This window comes from Vicugna pacos, chromosome 13, assembly GCF_048564905.1.
Source record: "Vicugna pacos chromosome 13, VicPac4, whole genome shotgun sequence".
NCBI lineage: Eukaryota > Metazoa > Chordata > Mammalia > Artiodactyla > Camelidae > Vicugna > Vicugna pacos.
The window spans coordinates 53,250,005-53,270,654 of NC_132999.1; the positions used below are offsets into that span (position 1 = coordinate 53,250,005).

The 20,650-nt window shown below is 34.3% G+C and overlaps 1 protein-coding gene and 1 long non-coding RNA gene across 16 annotated transcripts in view; one reads left to right on the forward strand and one right to left on the reverse strand.

The window, feature by feature from the left end:
* The window catches only part of LOC140700776 (uncharacterized), a 47,928-nt gene extending 42,090 nt beyond the window's left edge, over nt 1–5,838 (reverse strand). For all 3 annotated transcript variants that reach the window (XR_012079442.1, XR_012079441.1, XR_012079440.1), the window contains exons 1-2: nt 5,789–5,838; nt 3,637–3,697 (exon numbers count right to left, since the gene is read on the reverse strand). This is a non-coding gene — a long non-coding RNA (uncharacterized lncRNA). The remainder of the gene's footprint in view (nt 1–3,636; nt 3,698–5,788) is intronic.
* The window catches only part of EIF4G3 (eukaryotic translation initiation factor 4 gamma 3), a 320,865-nt gene that overhangs the window by 236,838 nt on the left and 63,377 nt on the right, over nt 1–20,650 (forward strand). For 8 of the 13 annotated variants that reach the window (XM_072975193.1, XM_072975190.1, XM_072975194.1 and 5 more), the window contains 6 exons: nt 4,929–5,017; nt 9,107–9,353; nt 11,660–11,793; nt 13,052–13,171; nt 13,554–13,664; nt 19,120–19,290. In XM_072975193.1, the coding sequence (XP_072831294.1) occupies nt 4,929–5,017; nt 9,107–9,353; nt 11,660–11,793; nt 13,052–13,171; nt 13,554–13,664; nt 19,120–19,290 (872 nt within the window). The remainder of the gene's footprint in view (nt 1–4,928; nt 5,018–9,106; nt 9,354–11,659; nt 11,794–13,051; nt 13,172–13,553; nt 13,665–19,119; nt 19,291–20,650) is intronic. The other 5 variants (XM_072975205.1, XM_072975195.1, XM_072975200.1 and 2 more) reach the window with 1 other exon arrangement.

The window sequence follows — 20,650 nt, forward strand, 5'->3', positions numbered from 1 at the left end:
CTTTTTCTTGACTTCCTACTCTAACTGGAACCTCCAGTACAAGGTTGAATGGAAATGGTGAAAGTAAACATTCTTGTTTTGTAATGGTCTTAGGGAAAAAGCTTTCAGTCTTTCTACCATGAAGTATGATATTAGCTATAGGTTTTTGAATTGTCTGGTTGAAGTTGTTTTTTATTTGTAATTTGCTGACAGATTTGTTGCTTCAATCAAGAATACATATTGGATTTTATCAAATGCTTTTCTTTCATTTCTTGAGACAGTCATGGTTTTCTATTTTTGTTCATTAATTACTTGATATTTGAACGTTAAGCCAACTTTGCTTTCTTGGGATAAAAATTGATCATGAGGTATTTTTCTTTTCATGAATTGTTGAATTTGATTTGCTAAAATTTTATTTAAGTTTTTTTACATCTAAGTTCATGAGGGATATTAGCATGTCATTTTCTGGTATTTTTCACATTTGGGTATGTGGGTAATGGTGACCTCATAGAATGAATTGATAAGTAGTCCCTCTTCTTCAATGTTATGGAAAAGTTTGTAGAATTGGTATTGTTTATTCCTCATATGTTTGCCAGAATTAACCAGTGAAGCCATGAAAATACATGACCCATAATGAGCACAAAAATAAATCAATCAAAACTGTTTTATAACTGACTTAAGTTACTAAAATTAGCAGGCAAAAATCATTAAATAATTATTAAGAACAATTTTAACTGCATTTCACATCAAAAAGTAGTGACATGGAATTGACATAATTAGAAAAACAATTGATAGATTCAGTAGAAAATTAGTGAGGCTATACAAGACTTGAACAACACAATCAACCAAATTGACCTAATTGACACTTACTAAACACTCAAACAGCAGATCCAGAAGTGCAAATGTCAGATTTGCCCAGACAGACCATATTGTGCGTCATAAAACAAGTCTTAATAAATTTCAAAGGATTTAAGTCAAAACAGGTGTGTTCTCTGACTACAGTGCAATTAAATTGAAATCAGTAAGAAAAATATCTCTGGAAAATCCCTAGAATATTTGGAAACTAAATAATATACGTGTAAATAACCTAAGGGTCAAAGAAGAAATCAGGAGGGAAATTACAGTGTTTTGAACCAAATGTTTTTTTGTTTTACATTCCACATGTGAGTGGAATCATATAGTATTTGTCTTTTTCTTTCTGACTTACTTCACTTAGTATAATACCTTTAGGGTCTGTCCGTGTTGTCACAAATGGTAAGATTTCATTCTTTTTTTATGGCTGAGTAATATTCATTGTTTATATATATATATATATATATATACACACACACATATATATACACACTCACACACACACACACACACACAAACATATATACAGACTCACATCACATTTAACCCATTCATCCATCGATGTACTTTGTTTCCATATCTTGTCTATAGTAGATAATGCTGCAGTGAACACAGAGGTTCATATATCTTTTTAAATTAATGTTTTCACATTCTTAAGATAAACATACAGAAGTGGAATAGCTTGGTTGTATGGTAGTTCAATTCTTAATATTTTGAGGAATTTCTTTAGTGTTTTCTATAGTGGCTGCAACAACTTACAGCCTCAACAACAGTATGCAGAGGTTCCCTTCTCTCCACATCCTCTCCAAGATTTGTTATTTTTTGTCTTGATAGTAGCCGTTTTGACAGATGTTGTTGATAACTTGTCTTGATTTGCATTTCCCTGATAAGTGATATTGAACATCTTATCATGTGCCTTTTGGCTTTCTGTATGTCTTCTTTGGAAAACTGTCTATTCAAATCCTCTGCCTATTTTTAAAATCAATTTGTTTTGGATTGTTTGTTTGTTTGAACACCTTTATTGTGGTAGGATTCCTGTGCGGTAAACTACACGTGTTTCAGATGTACAGTTTTGAAGAATTTTGATAGGTGTATACACCAGTGAAACTACCACCGCAATCAAGATAGCTAACATTTCCATCACTCTGGGGTTTTTTTGTTGTTGTTGTAGGAGTTCTTTATGTATTTTGTGTATTAACCCCTTATTGGCTATGTGATTTGCAAATATCTTGTCCCACTTAGTAGGTTGCCTTTTCATTTTGATGATGATTCCTTTGCTGTACAAAAGCTTTTTAGTTTGATGAGGTCTCATTTGTTTATTAAAACCCAATTATTAACCTTGTCTGTGTCCCCAGTATTTTTCAGAATTTATTTGTTAGTCATTTCGTAAAAGGAACTCTAAGGGAACACATGACTTTTCTGCAAATGTAAAATTTTTCAGAAATCTTGAAACCATAGTATTGCTTTATTTTGCATTTTTTATTTTAAAGTGGTAGAAATTAACACTTTATAACAGTTGCTTATAACAGTTGAGTCCTTTTGGAGAATGGGATTCTTATGGAGAACACCTTTAAGCATCTCAGTTCCAATAATTAGGAGTCCCATGCAGAGATTGTCACTTGTCCTGTGATGCTTTAATGCAAGACAAGGAGGAAGGAATCTATGTCTTTGTTTGGGAATGTCAGTAATACCTCTTTATCAGAGAGCTGCTATTACTTGTTCGGTCAACAAATATGTGTCCACACTGTGTAAGAAACTGTGCATAATTCAGGCAGTATTGAATATGATGTGTTAAATAAGTAAGAATTGGAGGCAGTGGGTTAAGAGACTATCTCATAGTTAAATCAGTGCAGTAATAAGGGTCTAATCTAAGGTGTAGGCATTGGGAATGGACCAGAAAGGAAGGAACAAATCTGAGGCAGCATCTTAAATTTAATTCCCTTATTCTAGCTAATTTGATCTTAGTTGTCCATTAAATCAGGGAGTTAGTGTTTCTGTCTCTCTCTGTCTCTCTCCCTCCCTCACTTCCTCCCTCCCTTGTCACCTACCTCTTCTCCCTACTGGAATACCCAAAGTTTACAGCACCTCTCCACCATCAATAATAGTAGGAGAAGGGATGTAAATCACAATCTCACTAGACATTAGATGTGTGTGTGTCTGTGTTCAATTTTTAAAATGGCTGAGAATCTCCTAAAGCAATGTGTGCTTTCTCTCACCTCTTCTTGTGATTACTGCTTAAAATCAAAACTTTAAACAGCCACTTGGACATAGTGAGGAACAATTCCTGTGTGTAAGTAACTGATTTGAATAAAGAATGTTAAATGTGTTATGTTACCCATGGAAGAAATGTTTAATGCTTTGGGATTCGGTACATTTGATATAGTTTTGAAAGGAAGTTTATCTACATCTTTGGTTTTGTTGTTTAGAAGAAACTGCTCCTAAGTTTATATTTGATCTTAAAGAATCCTCCAGAAAGTGGTCTTCCCTTTTCCATGAATGCAAATTAGAACTGAATTCATGCATATATGAAATACAATTTTAGATGTACAAGTTCACCAGACTGTATAACTCTTAAAAAGGATTCTGCTTTGAAAGGAGAATTAATCACAAGCATTTTGGATAGATGCACATAAAACATACTGGTTATATAAAACCAGAAGATCTGTAAAAAATGAAGAGAGGCTACTACATACTACATACGTGAATATACATGTTCACCATAAGACTGTAAGGCAATAACAAATTTAAACCCACGCATAGTTACCATAATCTGAGTTCCATACTTCGAGAAAATGTATGGTTTACCTTGGGTAGGCCACAAAGAAAGAATAACAGCTGGTCTTAGTGTTTTCTTGTTCCTTATGGTCTGTGAAGGAAAAGATAAAGAAAAATTGGCTTGAGAGTGTGTGTAACAAAGGAGAGTTACAGAATATTTTTATGATGGTGCAGTAATTTTGAGAAGAGTATTAAATGTCTCTTTTTTTTCTTATTCCCAAAACCAGTGAGTGTTCATATTATACTGTTCTTCCAAAAAAGATTTCAGCCTACCCCAGATACATTGGTTGGTTTAGTGAGATCTAATGGATCTTGTATTTCTATAGGGAATTAGATTAGATGGGTCCCTTCAGATTCATGTTTATTCATTTTTAATAATGTTTATATTTATTAAGTGGCCTTTCTTTGACTCTTTCCCCTACCTACCCATCTGTCTTAACACTTCACTTCTTTCTGTTGACTCATGTGTTGCCTTCTTTGGCATTCTTTTAACAAATTGACTGCCACAGCACACAAATCTGGGTGACAGTTGTGTTTCTTCAGGGGCACCTAATCCACAGTAGGCAATCAACGTATTAATACATTCTATTTGCTATCTGATGTTTAAATTGTCTTTAAAGTCCATACCCAAGTGTTGAATGATTTTGTGGAATTTGTAAGCCAAATGAGTAAAATTTTAAAAATCCTTTGTAAGCTTAATTTTCCATCTAGAACTTCTGGTACAATATAACTTATCTGTTTCTTCCTTAGTTTTCACCCCAGCAGTATGAAAGGCCAGGCCAACAGCACTGATGTGAAATGAGAACTGAATGAAATCTTAAAGTGTCCTTTTGTTGTCTAGAAAGCTTAAAAAAAAAACAGAATCTGGAATTTAATATTTTTTGTGGCTTAATGGAACCTTAGATATCATCTAATCTTACACTTTATAATTGATTATGCTGGTGTCTAAGAGTGTGACTTGCTTAAGATCACATAGTTGATTAACCAATAGAAGCAGACCCGAATCCAGAATCGGCTGGTAGGCAGGTTTCTTACACGGATGCCCATCACATACGGAATTATTTGCCTAGGTATGTCCTAACCATGAAGTAGTAGCAATTGGGGCTACTGGTTGAAGGCTCTGTGAGCTGATGTGAGCAATTTGTGCCTAAAACGTTTGACATTGTAATCTCTGGGCCACAACTACACGATGGTTCATTTTATCCTCCATCTATCTCCTGCGTATAAATGAAGCCCTCTTTTTTTCTGCTAAATTTGAGTATTTAGGCTGAATATTTCCAAACTTTGCAGGGAAGTAATGGCAGCCTGCTCTTATATTTCAGCTCAGACAGCTATAACTGCACCAAAGATGTGGAAGAAACCAAAAGATCGGACCCGAACCACTGAAGAGGTATTGGAGGCAGAACTGGAGGTAGGGGGCAGCAGTAAATCTCTTTAGCTCCTCTTAAGAACAGTAGTGCCATTTCCTAAGACAAGTGTGGATTTATAACTTTTTCTTGAGATACTCTTTTCTAAGCTGAGAGTCTTTTTTTTTTTTAAGTTCATTTACAGAATTTTTAAAAGATTAATAATATTTCAGTTTCATTGAATTCTTGTCTCTTTTTCAAAATAGCTCTCCTCAAATGGCAAAAATGATTTATCAATTTTTTCCTTATATTAAGCAGATGGGAACACTAATCTGGTTTTTAAAAATGTTGGGGGTTTTTTGTTTATTTTTCGAGCACCTGTTAGCAATGTTGGTAGAAATCATCTGGTACATTTTAGGGAAATTCACTTTGAATCTGTTGTCTTTTAACTACATCCCAGTAACATAACTTTCCACATATGATTTGTCTATTTAAACTAAATCACGCCAGATTTTGCTGTAGGTTACAGCACACCAGGTCCCGGACGTAACATGAGGAGCAGTCAAGGGCAGATTTAGTCCTAAAGAGTACACTAACAATTTCATAGTTTGTAATCTCAGTATCCTTCGTGTTAAGTACTGAAGCTTTGAAGGGTAGTATAAACAATCTCATCTCTATGTTGCTTTTTTCTTTTTGAGCTCTTCTTCTAAATCTACTTTATTAAAGTAATTTTTATTGAATGTTTAAGATGATAACATTAAAATGTAGAAATTATTTTTAAATAACTTTAAGTGCATTTATTTCATAAAGATTTTCTATCTATTTATAATTCTTACCCTCTTCAGGCAGCTTCAGTACCCCTTTATTACTTCTCCCTGTCCTGTCATTGCTCTTACATGATGCTCTGTTGATGTCACAGTTAGTCCCATAGCAACAACTAAAATGTTTCATGGGTATGATTTCATTGTGGTTTTCAGGGGGTGAGAATTGGCAATAAGTCATAGAGGTGCAAATAGTTGCTGCACTTGTTTTGCAACTGAACAAAAACAATGTTGCTCCTACAGAGAATAAAATACCTTCCAGAGCCAGGGGAGTCTCATACATTCCTGGTATGGCTGTAAGAACTTTGCAAACTGGTTTCTCTTTAGATTCAACTGTTATTTATTTGTTTTCTTCTATTTTACTTCGTGTTCCTTTGCCCTGTGACTATTTTTCTAAGCATTATTGAATGCTAAATGGGTAGGTCACCATTCCTTTGCTTCCAAGTATTCATCCTCATCTTTGGATCAGGGGTTGACAAACTTCCTGTAACAGTCCAGATAGTAGATGTTCAGGCTTTGTAGACTATGTGATCACTGTCACAATTTCTCAACTCTGCTGCTGTAGTCAAAAGCAACCATAGACAATGTGTAAACGAATGAGTGGCTATATTTTAGTAAAAATGTATTGAAAAATGAAAATTTTATGTTCATTGAAATTTGAATTTCATATAATATTCACATGTCATAAAATATTCTTTGGAATATTTTTCAGCCATTACAAGTGTAAAAGCCATCCTCAACTTGCACAATGTACAAAAACAGATGATGAACCAGATTTGGTCTATGAGCCATATTTGCTAAAACTTGCTTTAGATTGTTATTATTCATACACGAGAACTGTTTGGATTCATTTTAAACCAATCGCTTTTTTCTTAAACATATAGTTCAAAAATGTAATAAAAAGATATTTGGTCATTTATACACAGACTTTTTCCAGAAATCCTGGTCTGTTGTCTTTCCTAAAATTGAGCATTTATTAGAGTATTTTGGTAAATATTGGTTGCCATTGTCTTCTTTTTTCATCTGGTCATCAGGCTCTCCTTTTAGATTTTTCTCAGCCTCTAAAAGAATGTGTTTCAGGTACCAGCATATTTTAAAGTTACATATTGAGTTGTTTCATCATTGCAAATATTTAATCAGATTCTTTAAAGCCAAGAAAGATAGCATGAAGGACGATTCATCTTAAAATTACTGGTCAAGGCATCTTAAAATTTGTTTTAAAATTTTAGGATATTTCATTGATCATTACATACATAGTTGTCAACCTGATTTTCTAGCACTTTAACAGCTCATACATTAAGCAGGCAGTTTTATCAACTAAATTTTTTTAATAAGTTTCTGTAAAAGTTTCTGCTTTGACAGTCCAGCCAATGAGGTGCTTTCCTTTTTCAATCTGGTTTTCTGAGTAAACAATTAAGGAACTGTTAGACACTTAAAGACTAATTGAATAGAGCTGCATCCTGCTGTAAGAATAATCATCATCTTAAATATTTAATGCAGCTATTTTATGGATTCCCGTGAAATATATCCCTGTAACAATATGCCTCAGACACCTCAGTGATTCTTTGTGCTCTTAATTACAGATTGTCATTGATGGAACCAGGTTCTTTATACATTTTTTTCCAATTAGAGATTTACTCTGCAAGTAATACATAGTCTGTTTATACCCAATCAATTGTGTGTTGATTTTAGGTACAGAGAAGAGGACTCAATAAATTTTTTCTCTAAAATACTGTTTTTTCACATTTTACAGTGTCTGAAATAAGAATTCTATATGATTGTCTAATGTAGTAATACTTCTCTTTAATAAGTTTAAGTACCATTTACAGACTAACATACCAAATTATTAAAGATCTTTTTGATGACCTATACTTAATTACAAGGTGTTATTACAAAGTTATTTTGAGTTAGACTGCTGTAGATTATCGAACAAGAAAAGCGAAAATAAGAATTAGCAGTGAGGCTGCTAATTCATGATTCAAACTTGGCAGATCATTTTTTTCTCAAAGTCTAAAAGATGCCTACTTTCTGCCATGTTTTATAAAAAAAATTCTTTTTAGCCTTTATTTTCTTGGAATTTTTGTATCTTATCTTCCTTTTGCTGGTTTCCATGCTCTCTATCTTCCTATTAGGGGAGCGAGGAAGTATGGGTATGTGTCTTTGGATGAACTTTTTATTGCTATTATACAAACAAGCCCTAAAAACCATCTCTTTCTGTTCATAACATTTTAAAATTTAGTGTCTTTTCCCCATGATCTGATTTTATGGTAAAAGAAAATTTACTAGTACTATACCTGTTATAATACTTCACTCATGTAACAAAGTAGAATTTTTAACTCAGAGAATTCTAAGAGCCAATAAATATTATTTTTCATTAATTAGTTGGGGTAGATACTTCCTGGTGTATATGACATTCTTTTATACAATCCTCTGTCAACCCAGTTCAACGGAGTCTCTGTTTTGGCTCTCCTAGTGTGAATTTATCAACTGGAATTTGGTAAACTTCTATTTCCTCTGAGTGCTTCTTCCAGAGGATTGTTTTCAGTGTTTTCCTTCATGAAAAAGAAAGACTTAAAATTCATTGAGAACTTTGCCTCAGGTTTTGATAGTTCATATGACCCTTAAGAAATATTTTGTTTGTTTGTTTGTTTTCTGAAACTGAGATGGTCAGATATAGTCTGGTGAATAACTTTAATTGTGTTTTACCTTTTAAATATAGACAAGCTGCACCAGCACCCAGATTTCTCCCTGGGGGAATATATTTCAAGCATTTTTCCATGTATGATTTGAATATGATTCTCAGAGAATTCTAGGAACTAGTAAACAAAAGTAGATTTTAACTAACAAATGGCCTCCTTATAAAATGAGAGATGAGCAGCTTTATGGGGCTCAGATTCTTTAAACTTTTCATCGAACTCTCCATTTTGCAGCCAGAGATCAGCACAAAAATACCCTCTAGTGTTTCTTTTTATATTTGCTGAGTTTAGTGGCAAGGGTAGGAGTGCTTGATTTAGATTCTGACTAGGACTCTTTCATATCTGTCAGGTTCCAAGGATTAACAGTTCTTTCCATTCTAACCTTTGGTATATTTAGATTTCATTAGTCATGTTAAAGCATTTCAGTAGCCATTTGAATTGTCTGCTTTATTCCAGGAGATGAAATGAGAAAAGTGTTTTAAATAAACTTACCATTCTAGTCCTGTATGCTGAACACAGACATCCTTATCTTGAGTGACATGTTTTCCTGTGCTTTTTGAGGCGATAGGTGTAGGTCTTCATGTATATTTACACACTGTGAAAAAAAAAATAACCTCTGTGTTTACTTATGCTTTAGCCTAAAGCTGAAGAGGAGCTTTCAGGTGACAAACTACTTGAATCTGAACAGGATAAAATGAGCCAAGGGTTTCATCCTGAAAGGGACCCCTCTGACCTAAAAAAAGTGAAAGCTGTGGAAGAAAATGGAGAAGAAGCTGAGCCTGTACGTAATGGTGCTGAGAGTGTTTCTGAGGGTGAAGGAATAGATGCTAATTCAGGCTCCACTGATAGTTCTGGTGAAGGGGTCACATTTCCATTTAAATCAGGTAAGTTTATCCCTGCCTTCCTGTGTATGTCTTTCTTTCTCCCCTTCACTCTTCTGCAACATGGAGAGATGTTGCCTCCTCATAGAGAAATATTGGACAGAAGAAATAGGCTAATCACAATGTAACATTTACAGAGTAGATCAGCAGGCATAAGTTAGTGACTGGCAAATCCACAGAGTCCTGTGTTGGCGAAAGTGATAATTGATGCTGGTATTCTGCTTTTACTGGCGTTGGAAGAGCAGCTGGCAAAGGGAATCAGTCAGTGCTAGGCTGGTGGAATTTGACAAGAGAAATTTAATTTATTAATTTTAATTGAAAGGAATCAGATATGACCATGTTCCTTGAGATAGTATACCTGTCATTTCACAAACCTTGAATGTAGTGGTTGTTTTTGTTTTTGTTTTTGTTTTGACAGAAATCACTGTAGAACTGAACTCCAGTAGGCAGTCAGAAACAGTAAGACTGAGTTATTAAGCACCTATGGTATGGGAAGTGCCCTGTGAAATATATGATAAACCCTAGGGGATCTTTCACCTTTAGACACCATCGAACGCATTAAACCTCTGTCCCAATACTATGTAAATTATGGTTAACTTTGAGATTTATTGGAGAGATTTGATATTGATATTTGGGGTAAGGTAGTTGCTTTGGTGGAAAGTTTGGGTTAGATGAAAAGTTTTTCTTAGTCTGCCAAATCTAGAGTGACTTCTGCATGACATAGGGTTTGAATGTAAAATAGCAGGTCTCAAAAATAATCTAGACCAGCATTTTTAAACTTTTGGTTTTAACACATTTAATAGGCTGTGAAATTAAAACCAAAAATTTTTTAAAGGGAGGATAGAGTAAAAATTGTCAGTGCATTACATGCAGTAGGGGAAATTATTGTTTTAAAAAACTTTTATTTCATTTATATATGTGTGTGTGTTTTCTCTGGGTCACGAAATCATTATATTTCTTCCTGTGAGTTGTAGTAAAAAATGTTTGAAAGCCACTGGTTGATACCATATATTGATCATTAATATTCAGTGAAAACACTACCAGTAAACTGCTGCTAATGGGCTTTATGAAATGGTAAATTTTGTTTTTAACCTTAGGAATCAATATACTGAAATTTCTTCTGAAGTTCTAGGCTTCTTTCATATTACCAAGCACTTTAGTTACCACCAGTCCTTGTTCAGGAGTTGAGACACTATTGTCATTTTTAGGGCTGTGTAAATTATATTTTTATCCTTTATTTTGACAAGGAAAAAGTACACAACTATAGGCCCCAACTATGTTAAGTATATTGACCAACTAACTGCTTTTTACCCTTATACACTGGCAGTAATTGGGAAAAGGGGCGATTTAAGATTTAGATCCCGATAAACTGTCTAGGTTTTAATAAATATAATATGGTAATAAAATAGGTTTTAATAAATATAATATGGTAATAAAATATCTACAAAATTCTCCCAGAGCATCAGTGAGCCTATTACCTGTACATTAAGAACTACTAATAAAAAGAAGGATCCAGTGTGCTGTTGTGAAATGATCTGGGCCTGGTTTTTGATGAGTGTTTTTGTTAATTAAAACAAAAATTTGTGACTTGCTTTTATTATCCAGTAAAAATTTTAAGAAATTCTCCAACTTTATATAATGATAGTAGAATTGTGAGTCATGTTGGCTGAAACAATAGTAATAGTAGCAACGTGCTTTGGCAAAAATCTAATTTAACATTTATATTAAAAATATTAGCCAAGAATATATTTAGTGACAGGATTTTTGGAGAAAGGTGTATGCCTTCCCATTTTAGTTGGCTCAGCAAGGAGGTACATTATTTTCTTCAGATTAAATTGTAGTTGGGAAAATTCTGTATCTATCTGCTTTAAGGCATATAGGAATCTTAAATAAGTTATTTAGTTTTGTGTTTTACATTCTTTTACCATATTTCTTCTTCCAAAGTAACAATTCCAAGTGAACATGCAAAGTATCCTTTTTTTCCATGAAGCCTAGAGTATTATAGTAAGACTTGGTAGTTTATTTAATGAAGATTATTATATCGCCCGGCCAAAGTCTGCTTAATGTATAAATGAAATAGTTCCTATAGCACCTACTTCAGATGACTATCCAAAGGTATCCAGAATGGATAAAACTGTTAACAGTTTAAATCTTTACATGCTGTTTTCTGACTGCAGCTCAGTGTTTTCTTTGTGTTTTTGTTTGTGTATGATGAGATAAGGTAAATATTGCAATAGGCTTGTATATTACTGGATGTATACATATAATGACCTTATAGACAGTTGTCTGCCTGACATCCCTCTTTCTAGAATCCTGGAAGCCTGCTGATACTGAAGGCAAGAAGCAGTATGACAGGGAGTTTTTGTTGGATTTCCAGTACATGCCAGCCTGTATTCAGAAACCAGAGGGCCTGCCTCCCATTAGTGATGTGGTTCTTGACAAGGTAAGCTTCACCCTCAGAGAAAGCTGTGTCTTTTTGGTGGGAAGTGGTTTTAATTATCAGTGCAAATATGTGAAATATGAGCAGTTTTTAGGAATTGTTAAACCAAATGGCATTTTAATTAAATGTTTAATTAATAATGTTTAGGAATTAGAGTTTTCCTAAACACTGTTGAGTTTGGGGGGTATTATTGATTATAGTAATCGTGGAGTTTGGCTTATATTTGAGTGGTAAAGTTTTAAAATTTGTTATTGGCTTATTAGGGCTATTTCCTAGTGATGTGGTGGGAATCGTATGTTTGTTGCCTAATATGCCTAAAGTGATACGGGGCTCTTTTCCCACTGTTCTGCAGTTTTGGTATGGAATTAGGATGGCATTGAGGGATAGATCAGAAACCCAGGAAGGTATTTGGCAGGTCAAACTTAAGTGGGAATTAACATAATTCGAATTATGTATAACTCAAAATTTTCATAAGAGGTACTTGTAGGAGAGTTACTCTTTAATCCTGTGTAAATAAATAGGCACCCTTTCTCTTTATATCTGATCTTAATGGGGGATACAGTAAATTAGTATAGTCTGTGTTTATTTTATCTGTTGATTCCTTCCTGTCTTCCTGCCTTACTTTGACCAATCATTAGATTTCTCACTGAGCTCCTTAGCTTTTCTGAGTCTGTAGTTAAGTTGTATGTCTGTGCAGAGTCAGATATCTCCAGTTAACAAGGCAGACAAAGTAAGACTTTAAATAAATTATCACACATGAAACTACATAAACCTTGTACATAACTACATAAACTACATAAACCTCCTTTGGAGATTTATTGTCCACTCAAAATATATGTTTTACTAACCGTAAGTCAATACATCAAAATTAAAATGAGCAATAACAGGATTCTTATAAGGAAGTACTCTGATCTTGGAAAAAGATTCCAAAATTTGGCCCTAGTTCATAAGATCTCAGAATAGCTTGTCTTGTGCCATTCTACTGGTCCTGAGTGTCTAGTGAGTCATTCCACTGATTGTATGTAGTCTCCCCTTGGGAATTTTAGGCCTCATCATTCGCAGGGAACTAACAAAATCATTGTTGACCTAAGGACTCTATGGCTAGCCCAGGAGAATCTATCATGATTCATATCAGACTTCCACTGGTTCAAAAAGCCAGTGCTTACCATTTCAGCTGACCTAACTTCAGTCTCAGTTTTTATCTTTGTGGCACTGAATGCTCTGGAACTCATGTCAAGCTTTCCTTTGCTTCTTCATGCAGATCAACCAACCCAAATTGCCAATGCGAACTCTGGATCCTCGGATTTTGCCTCGAGGACCAGACTTTACTCCAGCCTTTGCAGATTTTGGAAGGCAAACCCCTGGTGGAAGAGGTGTACCTGTAAGTGCAAGTTTCCTACAACCCAATTAGTTAGAAACTGTCATATACTTCATGACATCTTGTCTAACGGCAAGAGAGTGGCTTTTATTCACTGATTCTTCTAACCAAGAAGAAGAAATAGAAGAGGCGAAGACTATCCTTTCCATCCTAATATTAAAATAAATAAAGAATACACGAGTCATTTTTACTTAAAAGAAGCTGGTCTGCATTAATTTGGTCTTGATTTTTTTTTTTTTTTTTTTGGCTGAAATGACCTGCAAATGGGTTAAAAAATAGAGCCAACCTTGAGTAGGATTCCTGCTTTGTTTTGAGGTGTCCTGCTATACTAGAGCTCTCTGATGACATTCAGCTAATGGTCATCTGTTTGTCTTTGTTTCTACAGATTTGCAAAGTACAGAGCAGGCATGGATTGTCAATTCTGGAACAGAGCAAAGCCCCAGCTTGTACTCCACTGGCGATGTCGCACCCACCCCTGAAGAGCCTGCCTCTAGGGGTGCGCTGAATCCTTTTTTGTTTTAAACAATGCTCTATAGTGTTATAATTTCTGTTTTGCTCTTCTCACTTACTGTAGGTTGTGAAGTCAAAATATGAAAAAATGATATGTACAAAAGAGTGTGGTATTGGTAAACTGCAGATTGCCTTTATACCCCCAGTGGCAGGCTCTTCAGCGGTGGAAGTGGCATCACCAGTGGAGTTATGCTGGGGCACTGCACTGTGCAGATTTCGGCAGCCTCTGCCTACTCCATCCTTTGTAAACTTGTAGAAAGCATGGGGTAAAGTTGCCAATGATGTGAATACCTCTTTTTTCCAAAGTTGGAATGGTGTAGAACACACTTAATCTAAAGTTCTGGAGGAGCTTAGGTTTTGATGTACATTTGCAGGTCACCCTGTTAACACTATTATATGTTTGTAAAAAAATTTATATAAGGTGACGCTTTTTATTTCCTCATCATGTTTTTATTTCTGGATGGCAACTTTTGAAACCTGCTTTGAAGTAAGACGACACCATCTGAAAACAAATGTCACTTTGTAGATATTTTAATTATTTGCCTGTAGCCAAATGCTGATTGAAAATTCTTGAATATCTACACTGTGTTGAAGCTTTTGTAAAACCTACAGAAAATCTTAATTTGCAGCATATTGTTTATTGGCCATCACCATCTTAAAGACCTCTGTGTGTCTTTAAATTTTCACACAAATTTGAAATTTAACCTTTGTCTAATTTCTCCAAATACCAAATTAAAATTTTTTCCAAAGTTTTAATTTCCTCACCAGAAAGTCTTAGAAAGCAGCTTTCTAGAAACCATTTTATACCTTATTTTTCAGCATCAATTTCCCTTGTTGGTGGTTTAAGTTTGTATTTGTTAACCTTTGTTTTAGTTTTAGTTTCTTTTTTTTCTATGATTTTTTTTCATACTTTATTTTATTTTATTTTTAACATTTTTTATTGAATTATAATCATTTTACAATGTGTGTCAAATTCCAGTGTACAGCACAATTTTTCAGTTATACATGAACATATATATATTCGTCACTTTTTTTCAGTTTGTATTTTTGTTTTGCCAAACATTTGAAATAATGTTGATGCCGTTTTGATTATTCTCTGGTTAACAGCATCTGTGGTTATCATATTGCTCAATTTTGTTCATGTGTCACTCGTAGAAGGTATGAATTCATACCTGTGTCTCCCCTTCCAGCATATCCTGTCACTTTTCATTACAAGCTTGCTGTTGTCTGATAATCAAGTATAGCAAAAAGGAAATATTATGAATTAAGAATAGCTATATCTCCCTTAAAATAGTGAAGTTAGAAAATGAGTTTTAAAAGTAACTGTCACAATGTATGTTTGTCCACTAATTTATGTGCCTGCATTTTTCAGATACATTGGTTACTTGGTGCAAAGTAATATGACAGGAAATGAGCCATTATCAAGAATTTGTAGTGTCTCCAAAAAAAAAAAAGTTTCATTTAACTTACTTTCTTTGCATAGCTCTGTCATGTGCCACAAGCTAATTTTTAAGTGGAATTATTGTGATCTATCAGGGTAATAGTGATATATTAAGCTTTTTTTTTTATTGATGTAGTTAGTCTTAATGCAAGTAATTATTCTTCCAGCATCTCTCTTTGCTAACAAATATTCTGCACTTTGTCCAGCTTACCTTGGTATACTGGTGAAGATAAAGATGGGAATTTTAAAAGATATATATTATACATACCCTTTATATAGCATATAAAGGAACAATCAATATGCCATTTAGAAAAAAGCAGCAGCCCTCCTCTTCATAGTCTTGGTTCCATACAGCTTCCAAATTGGCTTATAAATAATTACCACTGAAAGATACTGAGATCTTCTAGGTGTGCTTCATAGTATAGCTTAAGTTGCCATGACTCCTGGTATGAACTTCCCTGCAACAGATTGTTACAAAATATTTTAAATGCATAGCAATTGTTTTAATGTCTTAGGTAGTTACAATTTTCAAACATTAAAGTAGGTCTTTTGATGGACAGTAAAGGGTATAAGAACCCAGGTAGTATCATCTCTCTGATTTTTTAAAAGTCAAATTACTTGGCTATTGTGATATTAATTTTAATAGTAATCTCTTGGCCAACATCATAGGAAGTACCCCAAAAGAAATGTATTGAGAGATAGGCTGTAGACCTAGAGTAGTAACTTGCCATTTATGTTCATTGAAACTAACTTTGAGATTAGCTGAGCTGTTATAAAAATCCTAGGTGCAAAGAGGTTTCCTGAGTTTGTATCATCCTTCCCTCTCTCTTAAAGGAATCCTTGGTTATCTCTCTTTAAAAAATGCTAAAATGAATACTGGTCCTGTTTCCTTTGGTTATCCAGGTAAGCAGTGAAGTTTGAGGTTATAGTCTCTGAGTGAGATAGAAGCAGTGCATGTTAAATTCTAAAACGGAGATGGCATAGTTTCTTATTTAATACATTTAAGAAAAAGAGTGGATAAAAAATTTATATTTTCAGCTCACCTGGAATAATTGTGGCTCACTAGTTAATCAGCCTCAAATTTTGCTATTTTATTTTAGTTCTGACATTTGTGGACCCTGTGCACCTTGTACCCGAAAGTTCCTCATCTCGCCGTTAGTCAGACTTCTCTATCCTTCAAGCAAAGAGACCAAGCTTTATTTCTTTTTATGTATTTCATAACTCTTAGCACAAGATCCTAGATTTTGTTTATGTTTAGTAAATAAGTTATTCCATTCATATATGGTGCAACTTTTGAAAGATACTGTAAATCTGACAATTTATATTAAGTTTTTCACACACAAAAAAGGGGACACAAAGTGTTTCATTATATCAGCCTACATACTACTTTTTTTAAAAGTTTTCTTCTCTTCTTTGGTATTGATGATAATACCTGATTCCATACCTAGTTTTCACAGTCCTTTTATACAGTCTTATTATATGCCATGATTCTCATAATAACTTTTGTAGGTAAGTTAAGCATTTGATATGTGAGAAAGTTGAAGTTCAACAAAGTTGAGACTTGCTTATGGTAACTTTGCTCATAAATAGCAGAACTGGATTCAAGAGTCCACAGTTCTTTTGTTTTCTGATCTGCTTCTCTTGTCCATTTCACCTCAGTCCTTCCAGGCATTGATGTCCCAACAGTAGATCATTCTCAGTATTAGCATAAGAATGTTAGAGATTAATTAATTAAGCATTAAGTATAGTAATCTGTTGAGGGCTCAATACACTTAGATAAATACTTGTGAACAGTTTTATCCAGAGATACAGGTAAATTTAAATTTGTCTTGGGAGATTGCACATGGGTTACAATTTCAACTTTAAATTCTGGACTAACAGTTTATATTATCTGAATTTCAAACTTTTTTCCTTTGAAATACTGATGTTATCTAGTAATATCTGCACATCTCTATACTGCTCATTTGAAATTCACACATATTTATCATGGGGCAGGTAAAGAGTTGTAGCATAAATCATATTTACTTTTTAGAAATCTCAAGGCATATTCATTGGTGTTTGTAGTATTTTTCTGGAAATGGACATCTTCAGACTTTAGTCAAACATGATTAAAATTACATCCCCAAATTATGCATACTATAACTCTTCTGTGATTTTGACATAATCACCTTTTATTACACCCACCAGCCTTTGTTCTTGACAAATTCTTATGTATAAATGAATGGATTAAGTTAAATATCTTATACTATAACTTTATTTGAATTAAAAAAATTTTTTTGTTTATTTTTTTGTAGGGGGTAGGTAATTAGGTTTATTTCTTTAATTTTTAGAGGAGGTACTGGGGATTGAACCCAGGACCTCATGCATGTTGAGCATGTGCTCTACCACTTGAGCTATCCCCTCCCCCCTGTTTATTTGAATTTTATCCAAACATTGAAAGAGATAGTAACCCACATGAATTAACTCTAGAATATAACCTGAATTATAAAAACCAGACGATACTTGATTTTCTTATTAATAGAATTGTTTTACCTAGGCTACCATTTCAAGGTTTCAGTTATAAATAATATTCTTACAGTAGTATTGACTAGTTTAGCAACAGTTCCCTATTGTTACTTTTCCAGTCTGATTATCCTCTTTGGTTCTCTTTCAGTTATATCATGTCATGCTTGGTACCTCTGGGTTTATTTGACCTCAGTTTTTTCATGTTTACCAGTCTTAAAATTGTATCAGTACTGAGTCCTTAGCCAGATGTATTTGACAAGATTGATGTGTATTGCCCAGAAATTCTGTCTTGATCCTGATACATTTTTGATACTGCCATTTCTAATTAGGGCAGATGGTGAAAGGTAAGAGAATAATTAGTTCTGAGATGAATGATATATAAAGGCTTTGAAGCTTATCAAAGGCCTCAGACTATGTCTCTCTTAGAATGTCTCTTTTTATGTAAAAATTGACCTCAAAGTTTCTACTTCCTTCTCTGAAGATTGATAGGAATTCAAAAGGACCGTGTTGGGGCATTAAGTGAGATATTATTCTGATCTATATGTCTTGTGAAGTGTTTTTTCTTCCCTTTTGAAATCTAATTGCAATGTCTACTCACCATTTAGAAAATGACATGTCAGAAAAAAGTAAAGGCTGTCAATATGGTATATATCTGGGAGGAGCAGAACTTACTATCAACCCATATATTTAATCTTGAAAAATTATGTCTAAGCATTTTGAGTAGCAACTATTATGAATATTTTAATATACAGAATACAACTTTTAACTTGCCCCATTACTCTTGCAGTAACAGGTTTTAATTTGATGACTAGTCTAACATGCTAACATATATTGGTTTTAGCAAAATGCATTTAATGAGACTCTAGCAGGAACAAAGAGCAGAAAAAGAGACGAAGGCATTTTTTTCAGGGAGCATTTTAGTTGCATTTCATTGATGATATAAGGAAGACTTATTTTGGTATTTCTGGCCCAGCAAATTTGGAGGGATCCATTAAGATCTACAGCCAGCCTGGGTATCTGTGTTACAGAAAATTGTCATGGTAAGGGTGTATGTATTTGCATTTCACACTGAAAGTTTACAGACCCAGTTTTGAAGCAGATTTGTAACTGTGATGATTTCTGCCTGTGAATTTTTTTAATTGTTCAAGTGACCAGTCCAAAGTCACATAACTAGTTAAAAAAAAAAGGTGGAGCTTCAGTTAAGGGTAGTCTTTTTTGTTAAGAACAACAGCTTTATTAAACATAATTTCCATCACTTTAGTTATCTAATTTAGGACTTCAGGATCAAAAATTGTGGTGGTGGAGAACATTATGGTTATGGTATTCTAAGACACCCACCCCCCAAAAAAAGATCATATCTGAATTGAGTGCTTAATACCCATCTTTGCATCTAGAAATGTTTGGTGTGACCATTAGTCTTGACTTGAGCAACAGAGCAGAGACAGTAAATTGTAAGCACTCTGTATGGATATAATAAAGAATATTCTTGTCCTAGTTGTTGAATGTTGGACCACGGAGATCTCAACCTGGCCAGAGAAGAGAACCCAGGAAGATCATCACAGTCTCTGTAAAAGAAGATGTGCACCTGAAAAAGGCAGAGAATGCCTGGAAGCCCAGCCAGAAACGAGACAGCCAAGCCGAGGATCCTGAGAACATTAAAACCCAGGTGAGAACAGAAGCGCATTCTAACGTGGTTTTAGAATTATAATGATGTTGTTTTAATTTGTCATTTTCTCTGTTATATGTAGAGATTTTAGTTTAAGATTTTTTTCTAATTTTATTATAAGCATTCTAAAAGTTACTCTAGGTGCCAGCAACTTACTGTTTTCTCTTGAAATCGCTTTCTGTATGCTTTTCAAAACAGACACTGTATTTAGAGGGCTCATACATCATAGAAGTCTATCATTCAGCCTTAGATCAATATTTACTTTCCTTAAAAATGCGTTTTTAGATTCTCAGTCATCACCCTTTGCTAGTCTAGTTAGCATATTGCTTCATGGTTCATTTCTAATAAGTTAGAATTTAGAAACCCACCTTGTTTACAGTCTTCTGTAATAAAATTGAATTTGTTGCATCTTTCTGCACATATCCTGCCCTCAGAAGTCCTTAGGGTAAATTGAATGAATTCCTTTAGTCCAGACAAAGTTATTATTTTTGTGTGTCAAATGGTATAAAGTCTTTATTCATTTTTTGTACACACAATGCCAGTTCCTGTCCCTGGGTTATCTCTGCTGTATCCTTAGGATGTTTTCGCTTCTAAGCACCAGTTTCTTCTTGAACTTGGCACTTATACCAGAGACAGGCATCAGAAGTCACATACCAACTTCTCAGTGATTCCTTACGATTTTTCCTCTCACCAAGAACAGTTTAGTATAGCAGTCAAAAGCTCCAGCTCTGGGGACAGAGGCAAGTTCTTAATCTCAACCGTAAAATGCAAGTACTAATATTACCTACCTCATGAGGCCATTGTGAGGATTTAATGGAGCAATAGAAAGCACTTGACATGATTTCTGGAGCCCAGTGACATACTCAGTATGCTAATGTTCTGGGAAGAGATGTAACTTACAAATCATGGTTTTGATTCAGCACCAACACAGAACCTCATACATAGTAGACCCTCAATAAATACTTGTTAAACGTTAAACTAACCAATAAAGTTCTTCATTCAAAGTCAGGACCAAGAGGAACTGATCCATCACAAAGCCATGGTTGTCAGACCTTAATTGGCTGCTTGCCTTTGTTCATCTTTCTAGTAATTGCTCCAGACATTTGTCCCTAAGTACATCCTTCTCCAGATTCACTAAAATCAAGTACCTAGTCTTCTCTCCATTTCTTCTCAGTGTATCTCAACCTTTTTAAAACAAACAAATAGAACACCTTCCACATCTCTCCCTCCAATCCCTCTGAGAAGTGCTTAATGAATAGGGGCCTAAATGGCTTACAAAGGTATTTAAAATTCCTGCTGGATTTTTATCAGTAAAGATGAAGGTGTCTTGTTTAAGTATTTATTTAAGACACTTGTTTTA